At 44.8% G+C, this 20,935-nt stretch overlaps 1 protein-coding gene across 4 annotated transcripts in view; it reads right to left on the bottom strand.

Moving 5' to 3' along the window:
* The window catches only part of atxn7l1 (ataxin 7-like 1), a 33,163-nt gene that overhangs the window by 9,729 nt on the left and 2,499 nt on the right, over nt 1–20,935 (bottom strand). For 3 of the 4 annotated variants that reach the window (XM_086147142.1, XM_086147141.1, XM_086147140.1), the window contains 5 exons: nt 4,955–5,071; nt 4,444–4,630; nt 3,937–4,346; nt 2,062–2,144; nt 25–314 (listed from right to left, as the gene is read on the bottom strand). In XM_086147142.1, coding sequence (XP_086003268.1) covers nt 25–314; nt 2,062–2,144; nt 3,937–4,346; nt 4,444–4,630; nt 4,955–4,970 — 986 coding nt within the window. In that variant the 5' untranslated portion in view covers nt 4,971–5,071. Of the gene's footprint in view, nt 1–24; nt 315–2,061; nt 2,145–3,936; nt 4,399–4,443; nt 4,631–4,954; nt 5,072–20,935 lie in introns of all 4 variants that reach the window. The other variant, XM_086147143.1, reaches the window with a different exon arrangement.

Raw genomic sequence — 20,935 nt, 5'->3', positions numbered from 1 at the left:
GTGGCGGTTTCGCTGTTCCCCCACCTGGGTATGTGTGCGTTGGCCAGCCGGAGTCTGAGGGTGGACAGCGGCCGTCCGTTTGGGCAGTGCAGTCGACCGGGGGACGCGGCGGCCTCTTGCGCCGTGACGCCCTGGCCTTGGACGCCGGCCTCTCTCCTTCCCTGCGCGCCGTCCCTTTCCTTCTCCTTCTCCTTCTCCTTCTCCTTCTCCTTCAGCCCTTCCGCCTCCTTCGCCCTGCCCTTGTGCTCGGCCAGGAGGACGTCGAAATGTTTTCTCCGGCCGGGGACGGCTCGGCGGTGGGTCAAGGAATGAGTCTGTAACGCGGGAGATAAAAGACGGCTTAATTCTTTTCCCATTCTGGACTAATAGGCTCCGGGCGGTGGCAATAATTGGGTTATTTAAAAGACAGATTTTGAGGCGGACGGCTGCCGTCTCGGGTTTTCTCTGCGGCTTTCGGAAAAGTTTGCACAGTCACTCCGTCACGGCAGACGAATACGGGTAAATACTGCCTGTGCATGGCCAGTTTGTCTTCCCTCCCCGCTACTTTGGAAGTGTCCCAGACATCAAACATTGGGACTCCCTGTGCTGAATTACTGGTTTCAACAGGTATTAAGAGACGCTTCCTGTTATTGGAAGCTCAGCGTGAGGGTAGAGACACCGTTTGGACGAAACGTTTCCATCCGATTAATAAAAGAGCGACTGGAAACTGATGAAAAGTGGCAAATCACTGTCAGCGGGGGCTTTGGATTACCCGCGATTTCTGGTGCACGGAAGAAACTTGGCCGAGGAGTTTTCCGAGATACGAGTCGCTCGATCGGTTTTTTTTTTTTTTTGTCTTTTTTTGCGATACGAGACGAGATCTGAGCGTGTCTGCCGCCGTCCGTCCCTGTGACTGAAGTGGTGTTTTGACGCGTCGCCCGAAGAAAGTCATGGAAAAACAGGAGGGATGTGCTCGTGCGAGAGATGGAGAAGTTGTTGTTGGCGAGATACCGTGACGGGCAGCATCATCTGTGAGAAGGCTGTGAGAAGTCGTTCAAAACGAGGACTGGCATTCACTCTGCGTTAAGTTCAGCCTTCAGGTGTAGCCGAGTGTGCAAGTTACACTTAGCAATTAGCATTTTAATGCGATAAGTAAGATTGATATTTGTCCGATCCTCAAGGTAAATACACTTATTAAAAGCAGTTCACTTTCTTTTATTATGAATTATTTTTATACAGATTTTTTTTTTTTTTTTTTTTTTTAATAAAATACATTTTTTTTCTTCTTTAAAAACATAACAAACGGGAACGGATGAATAGCATTTCGCGTCATTTCAATGGGGAAATTTAATCTGATATACAAGCAAACTGAGTCACGAGGAGCAAATTAAACTCATAAGTCAGGGTTTAACCGTTTTAGAAATGTTATGTAAACCAATAAATTAATAATACAAATAACATCTGAAATGCGTTGTCTTCTTTCAGAGGTTTGCACAGCAGGAAAGTGTTGAATTCTTTATTAATCCCCAGTGGGAAACGGCTCTGTATTTGAGCCCTCCTGGAGGTGCCGGGAGCAGCGGGCAGCCACTGAGCGGCGCCCGGGGAGCAGCCGGAGGCTCCGTGTCCTCCGAGGAAACACCCACAGGCCTGGAGGGGCCGGGGGATCCCGCTCTCAGCCACGACGCAACCCTTACAGTTTAACTCAACTCCTGTTTCTTTTTGGTTTCTCACCGAGCGCCGCAAAAGAATACGGAGACGTCTCGAGCCAGAGGTTCGGCTGATTGATAAATCCTGCCAGAGGTGATTAAAGGGCGGTAAAAGGGGAATTGCCGATGAAAGACGCGGTGTTATCCGACATCTAGAATTACCTCATCGAGGGAAGTGCGTGCGCTAAATAGCTTCGGTGTCGATTTCAAACATTAATGGCGGGACAAAAACCGAGGGCGAATCTCCTGGTTTGTACTACGGACCGCACGTTAGCGTGCCCTTCAATGTCATCCCGTCGTAAATGTGCACGACACCGGCAGGCGAGGGTTTCTCTGCGAAGCCCGGTGGGTACGAAGGAAGGGCGGCGAGTTTTACCTTGCAGGTGAGAGAACGCGTGCAAGGCCGCTTCGTCTCGGGATCCTGGACTCCGCAGTGCTTGTTGGGATCGAACACGCGGCCTGGGAAACGCACAAACACGTCAGTGATGCGGGAGATCCTTCTCCGATTCAGGGCCAATTCAAAGCTTTGACACGTTCAAAACACAGTAGCCGCTTCACTGCGGACAACATGTTAAGCATTTATCGATTGTTTCTACTTCATAATGACGAGATATTCAACCGTCAATCCAGTTTGAAATGATCTTATGTTTATTCACGAGTGGCTCGCTTGGCGGAAAAGGCGTCCCTACGACAGGAAGATTGGCGGTTCGATTCCCGGCGCTTTGTGAATGCAAAGCACTTTGAAATCGCTTTTAAGTGGAGTCTAATTACTCATAAAAAAGCAGCTCCCCGTCAAATAATGAAAACATATTCTCAATCTCAGAGGTAATGTGCTTTTTCCCTGCTCTTTTCTAAATGGCATGCAGCGAGGGGGTTGGGGGGGGGGGGGGGGGGGCTACCGAGAGGAAAGCTTTGAGTAATATTTCCATGCACGGATCGGGACGCCAAGCGCGTGGCGGTTAGCGGGCCAGCGCCGCCCGTTTGAACCGAGCTCACACCCGTCATGACTGAAGCGCGGATGGAGGAAATTCGCATGCAGGTTCTGTTTGTTGAGAAATTAACAAATATTGATGGGGAACAAGCAACGGTGATATAATTCAGTTGTTTAATAGACCGGAGGGACGGGGGAGAGAGCGGAGGGGAAGGACTCTGGGGTGAGGAAAAAACACCGGGTCGGAGGCAGGAGGTGGAGAGAGCAGAGGGAAAGAAGAAAAAAAAAAAAAATGTAAGTGCACAGGAGGAGGGGAGAGTCTCTTGAAGACAAGCAGCATTTCTGGCAGCTGGCGCTCTTGAATTAGTGGGTGTAAATCAGAACGGGAGCAGCAGAGACGGAGGAGAGGGAAGAACACAAGACACAAGACGCTAACAACTGCAGCCTGAAGCCCCATCAAAGTCTTCCTCTCCCTTCAATACGTGTTTCTGGAGAAAACATTTCCCCGTATTGAACTTCCTTTTCTTTTTTTCAAAATAGTTCCTTATTCTTCCCCTTCAAATTGACGTTTAACCCCACCCCCCCTAATAAAAAAAAAAAAAAAAAAAAAAAAAAAAAAAAAATCAATCGCAATGTTACAGCTTATTCCCTTGTTTGGTGTATTTTCTTCTCCTCTTTACAGTAAAAATCTACATTGCTTTCAGGAAATTCTCAAGTCATCTGTAAAATGTTCTTTAATTTCTATAGTTGAGAAAAAAAAGATTGTTTAAATGTTTGTTTGGGGAGGGGGGGGGGGGGCATTAAAATTCTCAGGACATTTTGCATTTTGGCTGGTCCTCTGTGTGTTTCCTATCGGTGAACAATTGGGCACCTGTTTTCAAGGTTTTCCAGGACCCCAGGGAACCCTGTTGTTCATTCGTTACTTCCAACTAGTTTTTTTTTTCCCCCTCAAAAGAGATTACAGATCCAACGGCGCTCTTTTATTCTAGAAGGGAGAGAATAGAGAGAAAAAAAACAAACAAAAAAAAAAAAAAAGGCTTCTTTTTTCCCTTCTCTGCAGCGTCACACCTCCGCTGTCATGTCTGCAACAACCGCCCGGCCAGGAAACTCCCCAAAAAGTCAGCAGATAAGAAAATAGCGAGCGTGTGATTTTGCGAAAGCGTCTGCGAGGCAGGGCCAAATCACAGAGGCTCGGAGGGAAAGCTCACGAGAGCAATTTAGTAAAGTGGTAAAAGGAGAAGACGGCGAGCGGGTGGGGCACCGGGACGGACGCCTCTCGGCGTACGAAAAGACGGGGGTGAAAAACGGTCGAGGACTGACCTGAGAGTCTTTTGTGCGACTTGGATGAAACTTTAGATCCGTTTTGGTTCTTCTTCTCCGCCGAGGATGACGGCAAGCTGCTGTAGCGGTGAGACGGCGAGGGCGACGGGGATGGTTTCCGGTCCGGCGGCGCCGGGGAGGGCGTCGACGACGGCCTTCTGTCCAGAGGGGAGCGCGCCGGGCTCGGACGCCCGTCCAGAGAGGAGGGCGTGGACGGGCCGCCGGCGAGTCGACCGTTCATCAGCTTTTCGGCGGGACGCTGGGAGGCCGGCGAAGGGTGATGTTTGAGAGGGGAGGAAGACGGAGACGAAGAAGAGGAGGAGGAGGAGGAGGTGAGGCGGACGTGCGAGGCAGAGTCGGCGCGGCCGAGGCAGGGCATCTTCTCCAGGCTGACGACGGGAAGCGACACACTGGAGACACGGAGGGGAAAAGGCCAATGTGCAGGAGGCAGCAAATGGGCGGCTAATAAACATAAGGATAAAAAGATAAAATGAAATACGCGCCCACCATGTCTTGTTCCGGGCCCCCTTCGGCGGGTAGACAGCAAGCGGGGCCTTGCTGAACCGAGAGTGCGGGTAGTCTTTGGGGATCCTGAAGGCCAGGGTGTCCCCGGGACTGTGGGTTGCAGCCGACGCCTTGGGCTTCATGGGCACCAGGGGGCTTCTGGAGGGGACGGGGGAGCTGTGGCGCTTCTCTTGAAAAGCCAAAGCAGAAACGAGGACAAACGTCGACGCCGTGAAGATTACGGATACGAGGTTTGGAGGCCGGCGGGATCGCGATCGTGTCTCAGCAATGGATGATCTTATGGATCGGTTTCACGAGGTTTCCCCCCCCCAAACAACTTTGTGTTCATAGAGCAAATGAATAACCTTAATGACGCTCATATGAAGCGTCCATGTTTGTTAAAGCCGTAGATGCAACAGAAATCCCTTTTGATCAGAGTGCAAAGGCGAACGGGTGAGAAGACGGAGGGCGAACACGAGGCTTTGGAGAGGAAAGGAAAGGGTCAGACACTTACGGTTTTTGCTATGCATGTCTTTGTGGGAGCAAAGTAGGGTGGGGTTTTGGTGGGGAGACGCGATCCAGAACAGTCTGTACCTTTCGCTGTCTCACAGGGAGTCTAGACCCCGGCTACCTGAGGAAAAGCACAAGGGTGAATATGCATTAAAACACAGGAGAGAACGGTCCGGAAAACACACACACAGGAAGAGAGAATATACAAATACCCAAACTCTTTGCTGCAAAATAATCCCAATAACCAACCCAAGGAGCTGCCCTCCAGTGAATACTCAACTAACATCTACGAGAATGTGAAAATTGATATGTTTAAAAGACAGTGCGCATTGACTGGATTTATACCGGTGCGAGGAGGAAATGCGAGTCGCCACATGATACCGTGATGAGTCACTGTTTTGCACGTCAATATCAATACTGCAGTACATAAAAAAAAAAAAAAAAAAAAAGAAGAAATCACAAGCAGGCCCGATGATTCATTGAAAAACAAAACTATATGTAGTACGTGCAGGCTGCAAGGATGCAGATGGAGAAACCCCCCGAGCGATGAGTGGCAGCAGGTATATTCTGCAAAGGGCCCAAAAAGTCACGGACTAAGAGAGACAGTGGCAGAGAGAGAGGGCGAGAAACGAGAGCCCGCTGTGACCAGGACTTCTACTGTTCATAAAATGAGCGGAGTGAAGTGGACACAGTGGAGCCTGAGCTGCCATCCTTCTGTATCTGGTGAGGGCTAATTCAATCACAGAGCCACAATCTAAGGAGTGTAATTCGCAGAGCATATCTGGCCGAGGGGAATCAGAGCGAGGCCAAAGTGGAAGATCGTCGGCGCAAACCTTAGCGACACGGCGCGGGGAGAGCTCGGAAAGAAAGGGAAACATTATCCGGGACTACGGTGCGACTTCGCCGCGGCGCTGGTCTGGAGGGTGCCGCGCTGTGCGTGGGCCATTTAGGTCACACACCATCAAGCAAATGTCAGATAAAACAACGCCGCGGCCAGTGGAGACTCCTTTGGAAAAGGTTCCCCGGCTGGGCTGAGACGCAGACCCGGGTGTGATCTCCCTGCTGACGGTTGGAGAAGCAGAAGGCCAAAACACCTGATGACGTAAACATACACGATCGCCTAAACCTGGGGTCGGCGACCCGTAACACCCAAAGAGCCATTTGGAGCCGGTTTCCTGGGAAAAGAAAACACTACTTTTTGACGTCTAAAATTAAGGTACCACTGTATATATTGCTTTTTATAACCTTTACACTTTGTATAAATAAGTGTGTAGTGTGTTGCTTCTGAAATTCACAAAGTATTACAGAGAAAATTAAATTTTATTTATGTAATGAACTCATTTTGAGCTTTTGGCTTTCTGAGCGTGTAAAGGAGTTTTGACCTGAATTTTAAAAATAAATCGGGAAAAAAAAATCACTGTGTCAGTAAACAATAAAAAATAAAAATATGCAAAATATCTTCATAAATATTTCTTTCACCTGGTTTATGGGACTTCTGCGCACAGCATCTGCAAATCGGGACTTTACCGGCCGGCGGGTATACCGGCTTCCGTGAGTGTGACGTTATTTTGAGCGGCGAAAAGTAATAAATATAATTTTACTTAATATTTCGAGATCACAATAATCTTCCAACTTAGAACTAAAAGTTAAAAAAAGGAATTAACACAAATTAAATATACTTCAATTAAATATTTATAGTTTATTTTCCCAAGCCACTCGGAGCCGCAGTGTAAAGATGAAAGAGCCGCGGGTTGCCGACCCCTGGCCTATACAGAGACTTACAAAACAGCACATTTTTAAAAGTGTGCATCTCTTCTGATTAGCATCTGAGATGATGAAATAATTCCCCATATTTCTAGTCACTTGTGAAAGGCCGTCAATCATGTAACAATCCTGATCACTTTTGCATGAAAGTGGAAAGGACTGGGTCACAGACATTGTATACCTCAGACAATTTTTATTTGAATGAAAATGTAAATAAATAGTATAGACTAAGCCAGACACCGTTATACTTCATAAATGGGCAAATGCGGCTGTTATTGTTTGAAATTACAGAAACATTAGACTGAGGTAAATGATTTTCTGTCATATGTGTGTCAGGTTAATCTTACTGGAAAGCAAGTATCATATTCACCTCGCTTTTAAGCGCACACTTAGAGGTGAAACTATCTCATATAACATCATACTGTGTTTGCCAATGAAGTGCTAAATTGCTTTGCACAGCATAGACACACATACACACACACACACAGGGGAAAAAAAATTAGCCTCACTTTAAACTGACAGAGATGTCACGATTACCTTTAAACGTCACTGAACATTGGTTACAATAGTGTGTTGTCTTTTTTTATGAAACTGATGGAACTGATGTTTTTTTGGCGAGAGACGCACAGCGTGACCCTGAGGGCAACACACTGCATGAACGTGTTTGCACAGAGATCTTCAGCTACCACGTGAGTGTGTGTTTGTGTTTGAGAGATTAGCAGACGTATATTCTGGGGAAAAGGTGTGCGCTGACCACACCAAGGGTGTCCATTAAGTGTGTGTTTTTGTAACCGCTGCCAGGAGTACATGCTGTGTTGCTGTACTGTACATCCCTGCAACACTAATTACCGCTAGCAAGAGCATGATTTGCACATACAAGCACCGATGTGTGTGTGCAGAAGTGTGTGTGTGTGTGTGTGTGTGTGTGTGCGTGCGCGCGCATGTGCACATGCTGCTCGTGTGTAAATAGGCCATTGAAAGCAGAGAACTGGGGGCAGCTGTATTCAGAGGAGCGGGATCAAAGTCCAGCGCTACATTTGCAGGTATGCGCCGACGGCTGCCAGTCTCTCATATTAACGCACACATTAGGACAATTTCACACACGGGATGGCAATCATTTTAGCCCAACGCGGTGTTTAGTCAAAGGATCACGAGCTGTAAAACTGTGGCGACGGGAAAACCTCCCGCGTGTGAGCACCGCTTCTAAAACTGTCCCTTCGAATATTTCAATAAACGGATCCCCTCTCCAGATTTTAACAATAAATGTCAATTAGCTCGTACTTTTGTTCGGTAACAACTCAAGATGTATGTTTTTGAAGGGGACCCATCCAGCGACCGTGGAGCCGGTTTGGAACGATCTGTACTGATTTACAATAAATGGATGGCTGCCCAGGCAAGGTCACTAAGCCACTCGACCACAAGGGCACCCTCGCTACTACGCTCTCTAGTCTGCCTGTCGTTATGGCGATGCCGAGAGGCCGGCCGGCCGCTGACTGGCTGCTGACTCTTTCTGTGGGCGGATCCGTCACGCCGAGCGGAAGCGGAGGCTCCCCGGCTCTGGGCTGTTTACACCGAGAGATGAGCAGGAGAGGGACGCAGATATGAGAATAATGAATAGGACTTTTCTAAAGACGCTCAAACAGCCGGGCCGTCCCGGGGTGGCCGGTTTAAATAACAGCGAAAGGCTGTAAACGTCACGCGGTTACTTCACTGAAAGCAGTCGCAGTCGTGTTCTAGTGTATTATTAGACAAAGAGCATGGATAAAATTTCACCAAGCGGCCTCCAGCGGTAAACAATATTCAGAAAAAAAACAAAACAAAGTTACACCTGTGGTACCACTCGCTATCGGCTGAAAGCAAATGACTAACACTGCGAGCGGTGACTTGACCACTGCGTCAGCGGGGTGAGGAAAGGATTTTGAAAAGTTCAAGTGTTGTGGGAACTCTTCGGCGGCGCTTGTAACTAAAAAAAGGTACTAAAAACCACAAATAACAGATTAAGGTGATTCAATAAATGCTATTTTACTTTATCATCAGTACATATGTACGCACCTGCTTCCTGTTAAACTTCCAACAGCAGGTTTGCTTTGGTTACATTGCTACTGCTACACTTTTACACGTTGCTTCTGAATTGAACGGTTTGCCTCAGTGAGACCTGCTATATCTGTATAGAAGTATAATAAAATGACTTTAATATTGTGTTAATTATCCGCTATTTGATAATTAAATGATAGCGGTATGGACAGGTTATGGGATTTTCTGCAAAAATATACTCTCTTTTGACAGAGGAGCACAGCCTCTTCTTGAATGGATCGTCAATGTATTTATTAATCACACACTCATTAGCCGGGCTCTGTTGGATATTTGTCATCCAACCTTTCACCACTAAAACCCTGTCAGAAGTACTCCAGAGCCATGACATTTACCATGCTTTTCCAATCACAACTTTAAGTGGGGAAATGCAAATACGCAGCTCTTGATGTGCAGAGGCAGCTGGCCGTTTATTCGTCCCGAGCCGCAACCAAAGGCTCATCGGCGCCAAAGGAACACAACAATAACAGCGGGTTGGAAACAATTGCCGGCAAATGGAATGAAGCACATCTTGTGTCATTTAGACAGGCATCCAAACAAACAGGTGTCAAAGTATCATGTCAAATTAGTAACGACAGCGCTGCCAGACACGCGTTACCACAACAACTGACTCAGACAATGACACACCCATGGGACAAAACATGAGGGAAACGAAAGTGAAAGGAAACGGACTCTCTCACACCCTCTCGGTCCGACCCCAAAGCCAGACGCTGTTCAGTTCACTGAAGTGTCTCGGACAGCTTTTGCAGCTGCGACGTATTTGAAGCGGTGTGTTCGAGCCTTGCGTTTATCATTCATTGGAAAAACAAACAAACAGCTACAAATAACTTTGAGCTCATATAAATAAACATATGTGATTGTGTGGTTGCTTGTGGAAAGAGAATAAAAAAAACCCTGCATCTAATACCTTTAAATGTTCCTTGCATTGTGCTTGGACCGTGCACAAAGCGGGGGCACGGACAATGTCACAATAACACGGGCCTGTTCCCTTCCTAAGCCGGCACACTTGCTGGAGCCACATTCATTAATGTTCTCCAATTTCATTGTTTCCCCTCCCAACGGTAAAGGAGTTAGTTGATTCCGTTTTGCGTTTGGCACACAGGCGACACAAAAAGCCACTCAGCCGCCGCCGCCGCCGATGCTGCTATCAGGCTTTCTAACCTCCATTTCAATCACAGGACTTCAGGCTGGCGGTGAGGATTGGACAGAGTTTGTAAATCAGACAAAGAAAGTGAGACCAGGATTGGAGTGCGAAATCTATCAGGACAGGGTTTTCTAACACGACTCCTTTGGTACAACATTTACCCACCGGTGTTGTAAATGGTCTCAGATTTCCTTGCCAAGCAGAGAGACTACCCACAGGCGTTCATTTTGGACCCGCTTACAAGCATTTAAAACAATTTCTCTGCATATTTTCTCTGCGCAATCTTGTTGGATGGCGCTTCACGCTCGCACTGCCAGGGTGAGGGATTTATTTGATATCCCACTGGGGCTTGCTTATTCTCAGAATATATGTGTTTCCCCTCACTCTCGCATTGAAAATAAACAAATCTAGCAAATGGGGCAAGTTTCTTGTTTTGTGGGTATGTATATGTATATATAGTGCGCCCGCACGCACACACACACCTATTTTGGTATCAGGCTGGCATTCATTGCGTATCTTCTCTACACAAATCTTGCCACCAAGTTGCGACGACTACAAACACAGCAAACTAAGCGTGCAGAACTCGGGGCCGACCCCCGAGGCAGCCAGCATGCATGTTTTCTCTATATGCAAGACCTCACTGATGGGCCAATGGACGGGTCAACCATGAAAGGAGAATTCCCGGAGGAATCATACAGGAACACACATGCAGCGCCCTTGGAATGAGCAGAGAGGCTATGCGGAGTCGCACCACCTAATGTGGAATCACCGGTGAGGAACAGTGGCTCCGTGCTTGCCATGATACAACTGCGACACCATGGGAATGTGCAACAATAGGAGGAAATACATAAAACATCGTAAGATCAGCTTGACAGGGTCAGTTACTGGTGACCCCGGAGGGCTTTTCTTGCCATGAAGCACACATCTTATGCGTGTGATTTACCAAAAGGATTATTTACGTTAAAGCAGATCTTTGATAACAGAAGATTTTAACAAACCTTACAAGTTTAACAACATGGACGTTAAAAAAAAAAAAAAAAACCTTCTCTTTTGCATTTTTTTGATATCGAATGTTATTTTTACACGCAAGCCTGTTGTCTTTGAACTCTTTCTCCCTTTTCAGAAAATGAAAAATCATGCAGGGTTCTGCTTTTTCCAGTGGCAAGTAGAGTTCTGGCAACTGGTTTGGCTGGATTTTTAACCAAGTGTCTGCAAAACATCAGACATCTGTGTATCTACGTACCGTCCCAGGGATACCTTTGCAGCAGAAATGTACCAAACGCTGGCCAACAGAGCGCATGAAAGTGCATTAATGTCACCAAAATGTTTTACTGATGCATTTTCAATGACAAGCGACTCACAAAATTTCTATTAACATGATCTGTTTGTCCGGATTCATTAGATTATCCTATTCATATTGATCCACCTATCAAAGTGAGGGGTTATCCAAATCTTTGAGAATATCCAATGGCACGTACTTTTTATTTCACCTTCAACTTTCAGGATACACATCTGATCCGCGGCGTGTTTGTGCTCTCATTAAAGAGGCAGGAGGTGCTGCAGGCAGACGGTCGACCAAATCAAAAAAAACTTTGCCTTAAATTCTGACACAGCATTTTTAACGGATTCTTCATTTACCGTGCCAAAACTGTTTTGCCAAGATGATACACCCGCTTTCTATGACATGCAGTAGAACATACCAAACCTTACAAAAAAAATACAAAACTTTTCGTGCAATTAGCGTAAGGATTTGGCCTAATAGTCAATTTTAACAACGGCCACCTTTCAAGTTCTGGCCTTGCGGTTGTTTTGTTTTACGGGGATCTCATGAACATGTACGCATGCATGATGAGTTTGAGAATGTGTGCGCTTCAGACCTGTTGTTCCCTGACTGTGCGTGTCAGCAAGCAGAGCTGCTGCCAACAAGGGAGGGGAGGCTGCAGGGGGCAGGAGCACGAACAAAACAACAGTGGCTGCCAGGAGCCTGTGAGTGTGTGTGTGAGAGAGCGACTCACAATACCATTGACCTCTTTCTGCTGAGAAACAGAAAGTGAGAATGTGTGTGTGCATGCAACTCTGCAGGCCTCTCCTCTCATAGGCAGAAGCAGAGTGAGTGTGTGTGTGTGTGTGTGTGTGTGTGTGTGTGCGCGCGCGTGCTGTGTGTGGTTTCATTAAAGCACGGCCATGTGTCTCCCAGAGCTAGAACAGACACTGAGGCTGGTGCACGTGCCGCCAAGAGAAGGAAGCAGCAGCTCCAAGGCAGATGCAAGCTTAAATGGCTGGTGTGGAGGGCCGGCGGGAGGACAACACTGCGAACGTTCCATTGACAAATACTCTCAACAATAAATGCTTCCTCATAAATTGATTATTATTCCAAAATCAGGTTTAATATGTGGGTTTAAACTGATGAGAGCAGCATTTGTTCAGCTGCAAAATGATAAGACCACCTCTGGCATCAAGTATCAACACAAGCAAATGCGAAAGATAAAGAACACATTCTTTATCTTCGGGGAACAGAAACTGACGTTTCCAAAACTGTTGGGTTACAGCTTCGATGTTTCGTAGCAAGCCATTGCATGTAAACATATGTTATGGATTAAAGGCTTGTGTTCAACACTAAAACAACAAAAAAAAAAAAAAAATCTGTGAATTATTTAGTGTTTTATAAGGCGCGTGGTAAAAGTAGCAGGGATGATGTATTTTAAAGTGCCCTCGAGAGATAAACGTATTGATTGGAATGGCTCGGCCGCTGACTAATCCAAGGCCTGCTCGTGTTTATATGTATTTCCCTTAAATTAAGGCTTATCCCTGAGGCTTCAGCGCAGATGTTATTACTAAAAGGTGTGTGGTTGTAGCCTACGGAATCTGTGTGAGTGTGTCTTACCATAGTGTGCAAGGACGCCCTGAGGAGTGACCACCTGATTGCAGACATGGCAGACAACAAGACAAAATTCCTCCAGCACTGGAAACTGGTTGTGGACTAGCATCTCTGAAACAGACCCAAAGGCACAAAAAAAACAAAAACAAAACAAACGAAAAAAAAAAAAATACAACCTGAATTTATCGTCACACCAGACAGAATTAAAATGTGTAACAGGCACGGCATGTGACTTATTAAGTTGATCAGTCTGTTGTCTGTCACGCCGACAAAACAATCGCATGTTATGGAAACTATTATTATTACTCCAAAAGGTCAGGAGGTGCAGGAATCTTTCCTCCGAAAAATATCACAGCAAAAGCAATCCATGACAAAAAGCACTACAAAAAGAACACGTTACATCCATCCTGGAACTGCATTCATTCATTTATTATCTATACCGTGTATCCTGCACTGCAGCCCACACCAGCTCTCACCGGACCGCATCACGGATGCACGTTTTTTCATTATGGAAGAAAACCGGAGAATTCTCATAGACACGGAAAAATCCCTCAAACTCCGCACAGAAACGCAGAAATCGAACCAGGGACGTTCTTGCCGTGAGCAACTGATTTGCATTTAAGAAAAAAAAAAATGAATAAATAAGTACGTCAAATGATGTCACTGAGTATTCTTAACCATTTACTTGTGCTCCAAAACAATAGTTTGGTCTATGAAATACTCCAGAAAAATGATCAAAATGTTCCTTTTTCCTAAAAACGCAACTCAAGACTGCTGATCAAGTGCACATGAACTATGATAACAAGACAGCGAGAAAATAAACTAATAGAGAGAGACGGGAGTTTTCAGTTTACAGGAAAGCCTGTTGTGGGGTTCGATCATCTGTAAGCACTCTGACTTCACTGCTGTCGACACACTAATTTCCCGGGTAACCTCAAAGCAGCGAACAGATTCCGCCGCCTTTTTTTTTTTTCTCCCTGGCTTCTCGATAAGTTGTTGACTTGTGTGTGACAGACTTCACTTGAAGGATGATAAAACGCTTCCTCGGGTTCATGTCCTCACATTACTAAAACAAGACACCTGTGGGACCTGTTTCCACTCCGGCAAACTATCTGGTGATGTCGGTCACAGCCTCTCAGAGGTTGAGTGGCCTTAATCCCATTCAGAAATATATTTATGAGACAGTCAGTGTCAGTTCAAGCTGGATGAATGAACCTTTTATATTCTCGCCTGTCGTTTGAGCACCGACAGCCGCTCAAAAGACATGTAACAATCGCTTATTCATGTATTTCCTCCAAAGTTAGCAAAAAAAAAAATAATAATAATAACTTGAATGCTGCAACATTAAAAAGAGACTGATAACCGCGTTCAGCGGGATATTGATTTTTTTAAAAAAAGAAGCTTGTTTTGCTAAAAACCCAGGGGCCCGGTGAGCTCTGGCGGCGAGAATCTTGTGAATTCCTGCCAGTGTTTACATGGTCACCTATATTTAGAGCGTTTCATGTGCAGCATGTGTGTGAACATCAGATTTATGGCTGAAAAAGACATTCAGGGTCGTGAGGTGACCGTTTTGCGTGACCTTTAGCTTTTGTGTGGAGGCCGTGCTAGTGAGCGACGCGGCTTCCGATCAGCGCGTGTGGCTTTCAAACGCATTTATGCCACAATTAACTTGGTCGTCACTTGTGCTGAGGGATTTTGTGTGCCCATTTTTTTTATTGTGATTTAAACCCGTTCATTTGTTGCTACTTTTGGTCGATGTGTAGTAACCTCGTGTTCGTAATCCTTTTGTGCGTGGCTGTATGAACTCCGCTTTGTGTCGGTCACATGTCATAGTTTGCGCGTTCGGGCCGGCGACTCTGAATGAGCCTCATGTGCTTATGTGTAGAGGCAACCATGTGTGCTTGAGTAATTCTGTGGCCGCGGCACACTAACTGCTGACTTTGGAGCGTGGCAGACCGGACGAGCAAACAGGGAGAGTAACGCGTTTTCTGTATTTTAGGGGCTCCTGGGGGAAACCTTTGGCGTGGGAAGGTGTTACGCTTCTCTGCATCTCCACTGGCCTTGCTGTGGCAGTGCAAGCCTCTTTGGCTGTTGCATGCCTAATTGTCTTACTTCCTCTATCTGGGGAACGGTATAAATGGCAAGAATGGCAGGAGATCAGACTCTTGGGTGTCAAGAAATCGCCATGCTCTGAAGACTCTTTGTTTAATCTCCAGGTTTTTAGCAAACAATGTTTTTTGATACAAAAAAGCGGTCCGTGCCCTGGCCAGAGTACAGAGCTATTCCACATTCAGAGGCAGTTCTACACAAGCCCACCCCCGCAACAAATATTAAAGATTTATACAAATCTTTGTGAGAAACAAATATGTCCAACACAGCAATTATCTCTTTTGTTCAAGGTTTAAATCCCTAATCTTCCAGTAGCATAACAAGCCCTGCTGACAGAAATCATCCCACTTATATGCCTAGGTTTAGAGTCAGTCTTGCTGGGAGTTGTGTGTGTGTGTATGTTTCTGTGTGTATGCATGCTTATATGGACTAGCAAAGGGGAAATTTTTTTATTGTAATAGTGTAGATGGGTTGTCATGACCTTACATTGATGGCAAATTTTTTGTCATCCCAAGACTGGCAGACAGCCTGGTGTTTATGACACAGAGGGACCTGCTGGGTCATTGGAAGTCAAAGTTTCCCTCATTAAACTGTACATGCGTGCATACAACATGTGTGTGATGGTACACAAGATACTTTAAGAGTGTGTGACTGACTATACCTATGTGGATAAATTGCTGGAGTCGACACTTGCACGCATCTAATCCCTTCAACGAAAGGCTTTCCTCCCGTCTTCATGGTTTGTTTCTGTCTGTTTAGGACAATTATCCAGGTTACCCCAAAATAATAATACACATTAAATACCACACTGAACTTTGCTTAACTCGGAGAGGTGGACTGATGGCTTCTTTGGAGACGCTGGTCTTTGCCCTCAGCAGTCTACTTTGGCTGTCATAACTTCAGCAGCAGTATCACTTTTATGTGTTTCCTGTCGTTACTTTTCAAAGAAATTTACAGCATTTTATTTGTGGATGTAACGCTAATGTATGACGGCTGTGGACTTGTTTTCCTGCAAATGACAAATTCCGAGCGTTGTTGTAAGAAAAAAGAAGAAACCGGAGAGAGAAAAAAGAAAAAACTCACCCAGAGAGCTGAAAAAAGAATGCAATGTCCTTCATGTTTCCAAGGAAAATGCAAACTAAGTGCATAACCTTTTTTTTTTTTTTTCCATGCAGTCTGTGCAGTTGTGCGTCTGAATCTGCCTCACAAAGCCAAATGACTAACCGGAAAATGAACTACACAAACAATCAGTCACAGATGTAAACACATAGCAAGAGCTACTAAAACAATCGCTGAACAGTGATTGCGTTTAGTAAATCGACTTGTCGTTGGTGAACAACCTGATGGAGCTTAATCACTTGGAAGCACAGACAATTCCGCCGAAGAGAAAATTAATTTAACGCGATCTCAGCCAAGCCGCTAATAATCCTTGATTCGGTTGACCAACATCGAAATTATACTGCTCAGTGCGGGGCCAAAAAACAAGCTCAGTGTTTGACTGGCAAGCAGAGGGGCATCTGGGGGTCATATGGACCGAGGAGCGGGTCTGAGAATTGAAATTCAGTCCCCTTTCTCCTCCTGCGAGCGCCTCATTCTTTTAGGGAAAATATCATCCACCCCAACGGGTTGACGAAAAATGGTTCCGGTTGCAGCCTCCACATCCACTTCCATATGCAGCTAAATTACTCTTACTCTTAAATTAATTGGATTTTGGCTAAAGTCATTTTCAATTTTAGATAATATTCTAGGAAGATGAGATTTGGGGAGATGGACAGCTTTCCGCTAGATAGGAAGTGGAACCTGTGTGTATGTGCGACTCATGAGGACGTTGAATTAGCTCCAACTCACTGATGGATGGTTGGTTGTGGTCATAATGGAAACGGGTTGGGGTTTAGGAGCACTAAAAAAAAAACACACTGACTTTGTTTTCTGACAAGTCAGTTTTGTGTATTCGTATGTAATGTGAAAATTGTGCGAAATGTGAGCACAAAACAGTCTTTTTTTGTTTGTTTTTTATTTGAGGCATGGTAAGGTTTGAGTTGGAAACCACAAATATCTTCCTTTTTTTTCCCCAAAAATGCATATCTGCAAGAGGGTCTAAAATGTACTGTCTAACTGGAACATGACCCACATTTTTCAGAAAAGGTCCATGTAATATTTCATGATACGAATGCTTTAAAAGCTCCTGCCATGTTTAAGAATAAAGACCTTATACTTCCATGTAAGCATATTTGGTGCAGAGTCCTGCCAATCCATATTTCTCAGGTTAATGCAGAGTTTAAAAAAAGCGAAGCTCCAAGTTGTTTTCTTTGGACAAATCTTTTAGGTCAGGTTCGTAGTATCATGTAGAGACTCGAGCTCAGGGGAAAGAAGTCTGTAGGAAAGATATTAACATCTACTAGCCTTTTTTTTGATTGTTTTTTTTTTGTTTGTTTGTTTTATTTGCAAATGAAAACACATTCAAGAACATCGTCTTTCCGGGAGGGCCAAAAGTTTTAAATCAGTGGAAATTCTTTTTCACCCCAGGCTTTTTTCGGTCCAGATGGTGCTTCGATTCTGAAAATGTAGTGGCTCTTCCTTCTTTGTTTTTATCAACTCCAAAACTTCTGAGTGCCAAAGGGATTTTATATTTTTTCAAATCGGAGGATTTTGAAACTCCACACTCTCTTTGTCATTCCATAAAGCAGAAAATGCTGTCAAAAGCTAACTTAAGTGTTTGGCGTGGATTGAAGGAACAAATTGTTCAGGCTGTGGATAATATATGCACATATCTGTCCGTTAAATAAAAGAACCTTCGGAATATTGACCAAAATAATAAATTGGTGGAAAATTCTGAACGAGTGTGTGACGGCCAAATTGCACAAAAACATTTGCTTTTGTAATATATGTATACAAACTTCTCACAAATAATATAGGGCACGGTAGCCAAAAAGCGTGGACGATGGACTCCACCATGACACATCCCAAGGTCATCGCTTGAGAATTTTATCGTAAAATATTGAAAGAAATACTCCGCCTACAGATACAAATCAATATTATTTGATGACAGAGTGTGCTAATTTACATAAACACACAGAAGGGAGATTAGGGGATATAAACACATAAACGTGGACTTGCAAAGCTTTGTGTGGACACGTAAAAAGGAGACATGATACTGTAGTTAAACATTATCCAAAAATTCTATTGACTCAAGCGTGAACTTTTTTTTGATGTGTTTTCATTTGATTTCATCCTAACTTTAAAATAATCTAGGATATGCTTTTCACTGTGTGCTGAATTTTAAATCTACCTCATTCAACCTCTTTTTTTTCCCTTTTGCAGAGTTAGACTGCTCCTAACTCACGTAGGAATTATTTCTTTGGCCAGGATGACCAGCCTCCATTACAGGAGTAACAAAATGTGGATTTTTAAGTCCTACAATGTTTCTGTTTTTCTCCGTATCCCTTCCAAACCTCAGCCTCACTCTAACTCCGACGAGAGCTGCTGCCTCTCAACCGTCATGTTAACTGCTGTCTGGAAGAGAAACAGATATCTGATTGCTAATCCACATGCTCTTACTACGTTGGATTAGGAATCTGCGTTCAGGTGCCCGTCCACTTCGGGCTCAGTTTAACATTACGAGTCCCGCTGTCTTTCATAAATTCATGAAATAAGATGCATTGGAGTTTGGCGATCCTGGCTTCATCTCATGGGAGAAAAAAAAAAAAAATGTGCGGGCTGCCTCAAGACTGATTTTAAAACTAAAAGCGGGGTGACACGTCGACACGTCTGTTCACTTTTTTATGTCACGGCGCCTTATTGTCCATGAAATGTGTAACAGGGTATTTTAAGCAGGAAATTAAACTTCATGCGATTAAAGGGAAAAGGATTGTGAGACTGTTGTTTCTGCTGAAATGCAATCCGGAAACATGGTGCGACAGGACTCCCACAATCACTCAGCGGTCATGTGCTGACGTCAATAATGTGACGCAACAAATATCGTGAGTTGCTTCTAATATTATGCAACAGCCAAGTCGCGCTTGTGAAGATAAACCGCATGACGACCGGTTACATCTGAGACTGTGGCACTTAGCGAAGAAGAGTACACTGTAAAATGTGATGAGCTGACCTTTCATTAGTGAGATCAAGAAAGCCGATCTTGTTGAAAAGGTAATCCAATATAACCACCGCTCTTAATGTCTGTTTATTTAACAAGCAGATATAAATAATATCAACCACTACTTAAACACAACCCTTTCTTAACGGGGTTTGTTTCTTATACCATAATCAGGCTTTGTGGGATTTTTAGGGGGGAAAATACGCACGAAAAACCAACAAACTATGACGGAGATTTCTCTTATTTTTCCTGCCGAGAAAGACTTGCATAACAGAGTTTATTTTGATGGAGTAGTACGATAAGATCACATGACCTTGTCCTGCAAATTGCTTGTGATATAAATTATCAATAAGCGGTGGTTTTCACGCTGCGGAACGCAAACACACACTGAATTCATTTCAGGAGAATCCAGCTCATCATCAACCCTCGCAAAGAGGCTCGTGGCCGTGAAAGTAACGGCATTACAGCCCTGCTTTGTTCAAAAACACAAATTAGACAACGTTTCCATCCACTACGGTGAAGAGAATACAGTTCATTTGGTTAACGCCAAAACTCACATCAAACTTGCTTTTTTGTGCCATCCCGTCTGTGTTCATTGCTCCAGGGATAATACTGCCGCCGCTGCTGCTACTTTGCTCGAGTCAGTCATTCCCTCAAACAATTTTATGCCCTTACAACCAAGTATTAAACTGTCACTGTCAGCCAAGAAGAACATCTCAGCACAAAAAAGGACGTCAACTGTTGAGAGTCAAAGTCCTTTTTTGGTTCAACACAGGATTTAAACGTTCAACTCCGTCGAAAGAAATGACTGAAGATAATAGTTTCCATTTCCTCTGTTTAAGAGCAACAAGAAAACAAAAAAAAAAGCCCTGAGGCAAAATGCTTCCAGAAACATTTTCCGACACGATACTTCATAACGGGATGGCTGAATTTTAATTTGGCCTCGGCTCGAGACTAATATGACGCCGACAGTCCATTTCATGTATGCATTTGACAGATGTCACATCGTGCACCGCGCACGTCCTGCACCATGTGCGCACACTTAAGTGTGAAGCTATTAACCAATAATCTCACTTATTTTCTGCTGGATACAAATAAAACAAAAAAAGCACGAAGGACAAGCAACCCTTTGTAGATGTCAGGCTTGCGGGTATTTGTACAGGGTGTGTGTCTGTGTGCGCGCGCGTGTGTGTGTGTGTGTGTGCATGTGTGTGTGTGTGTGTGTGTGTGTGTGTGTGTGTGTGTACATGTCACTCCCAGCATGCATTAGTGTCAAGTTTCTGGCCAACAGATCCTCAATTCTGGAAACACCACTCCGGTTTGGCTTTGACTTAAGAAGCGGAGACGTGCATGCATGTGTTCATGCACGCGCTTATGCATGTGCGTGTGTGTGTGAGTGTGTGTGTGTATGTTTTGGGTCAAAGGGGTGTTCCCCTGGTGTGAGTCCCAAGTACACTACAGCGCAGTGGGATACGTGCTCCTCGAGGGTATTTATACTCTTGAGGAGTGTGTAGGAACGCCTCTGGTTGTCTCTGAGGGGGACCTCAGTTGGATTTGCCCACTCACTGTTTCAGGAATACCCTTCTGCGGAGGACACCCTTCCTTCAGGGGGAAACCAAATGAGCCACGTCTTAGGTCACTTAAATTAGTCAGTCTAATGACTGGTAATCTAGAGGTTGCTGATTTGATACCCAGAGACTGCTCAAATGTGCCTGAGCGGGATTGCGAACCTCAGTTACTCCAGATGGCACCTTGCATCTTGTAGGACTCCATTTCTGTGTGGTTCTGGGTCAATTAATGTAAAATTCAATGTACAATATAAAGGTCTTTTGAGCATTTACTGTAAGTGTCAAATACCATTGAATAGAGGGGACGACGTAAGATTTTGAAACAAATTGCTGCT

Source organism: Fistularia commersonii, chromosome 5 (genome assembly GCF_037954325.1).
Source record: "Fistularia commersonii isolate RoL2024-O1a breed Wild chromosome 5, RoL_Fcom_v1.0, whole genome shotgun sequence".
NCBI lineage: Eukaryota > Metazoa > Chordata > Actinopteri > Syngnathiformes > Fistulariidae > Fistularia > Fistularia commersonii.
This window is presented reverse-complemented; position numbering and strand designations above follow the sequence as displayed.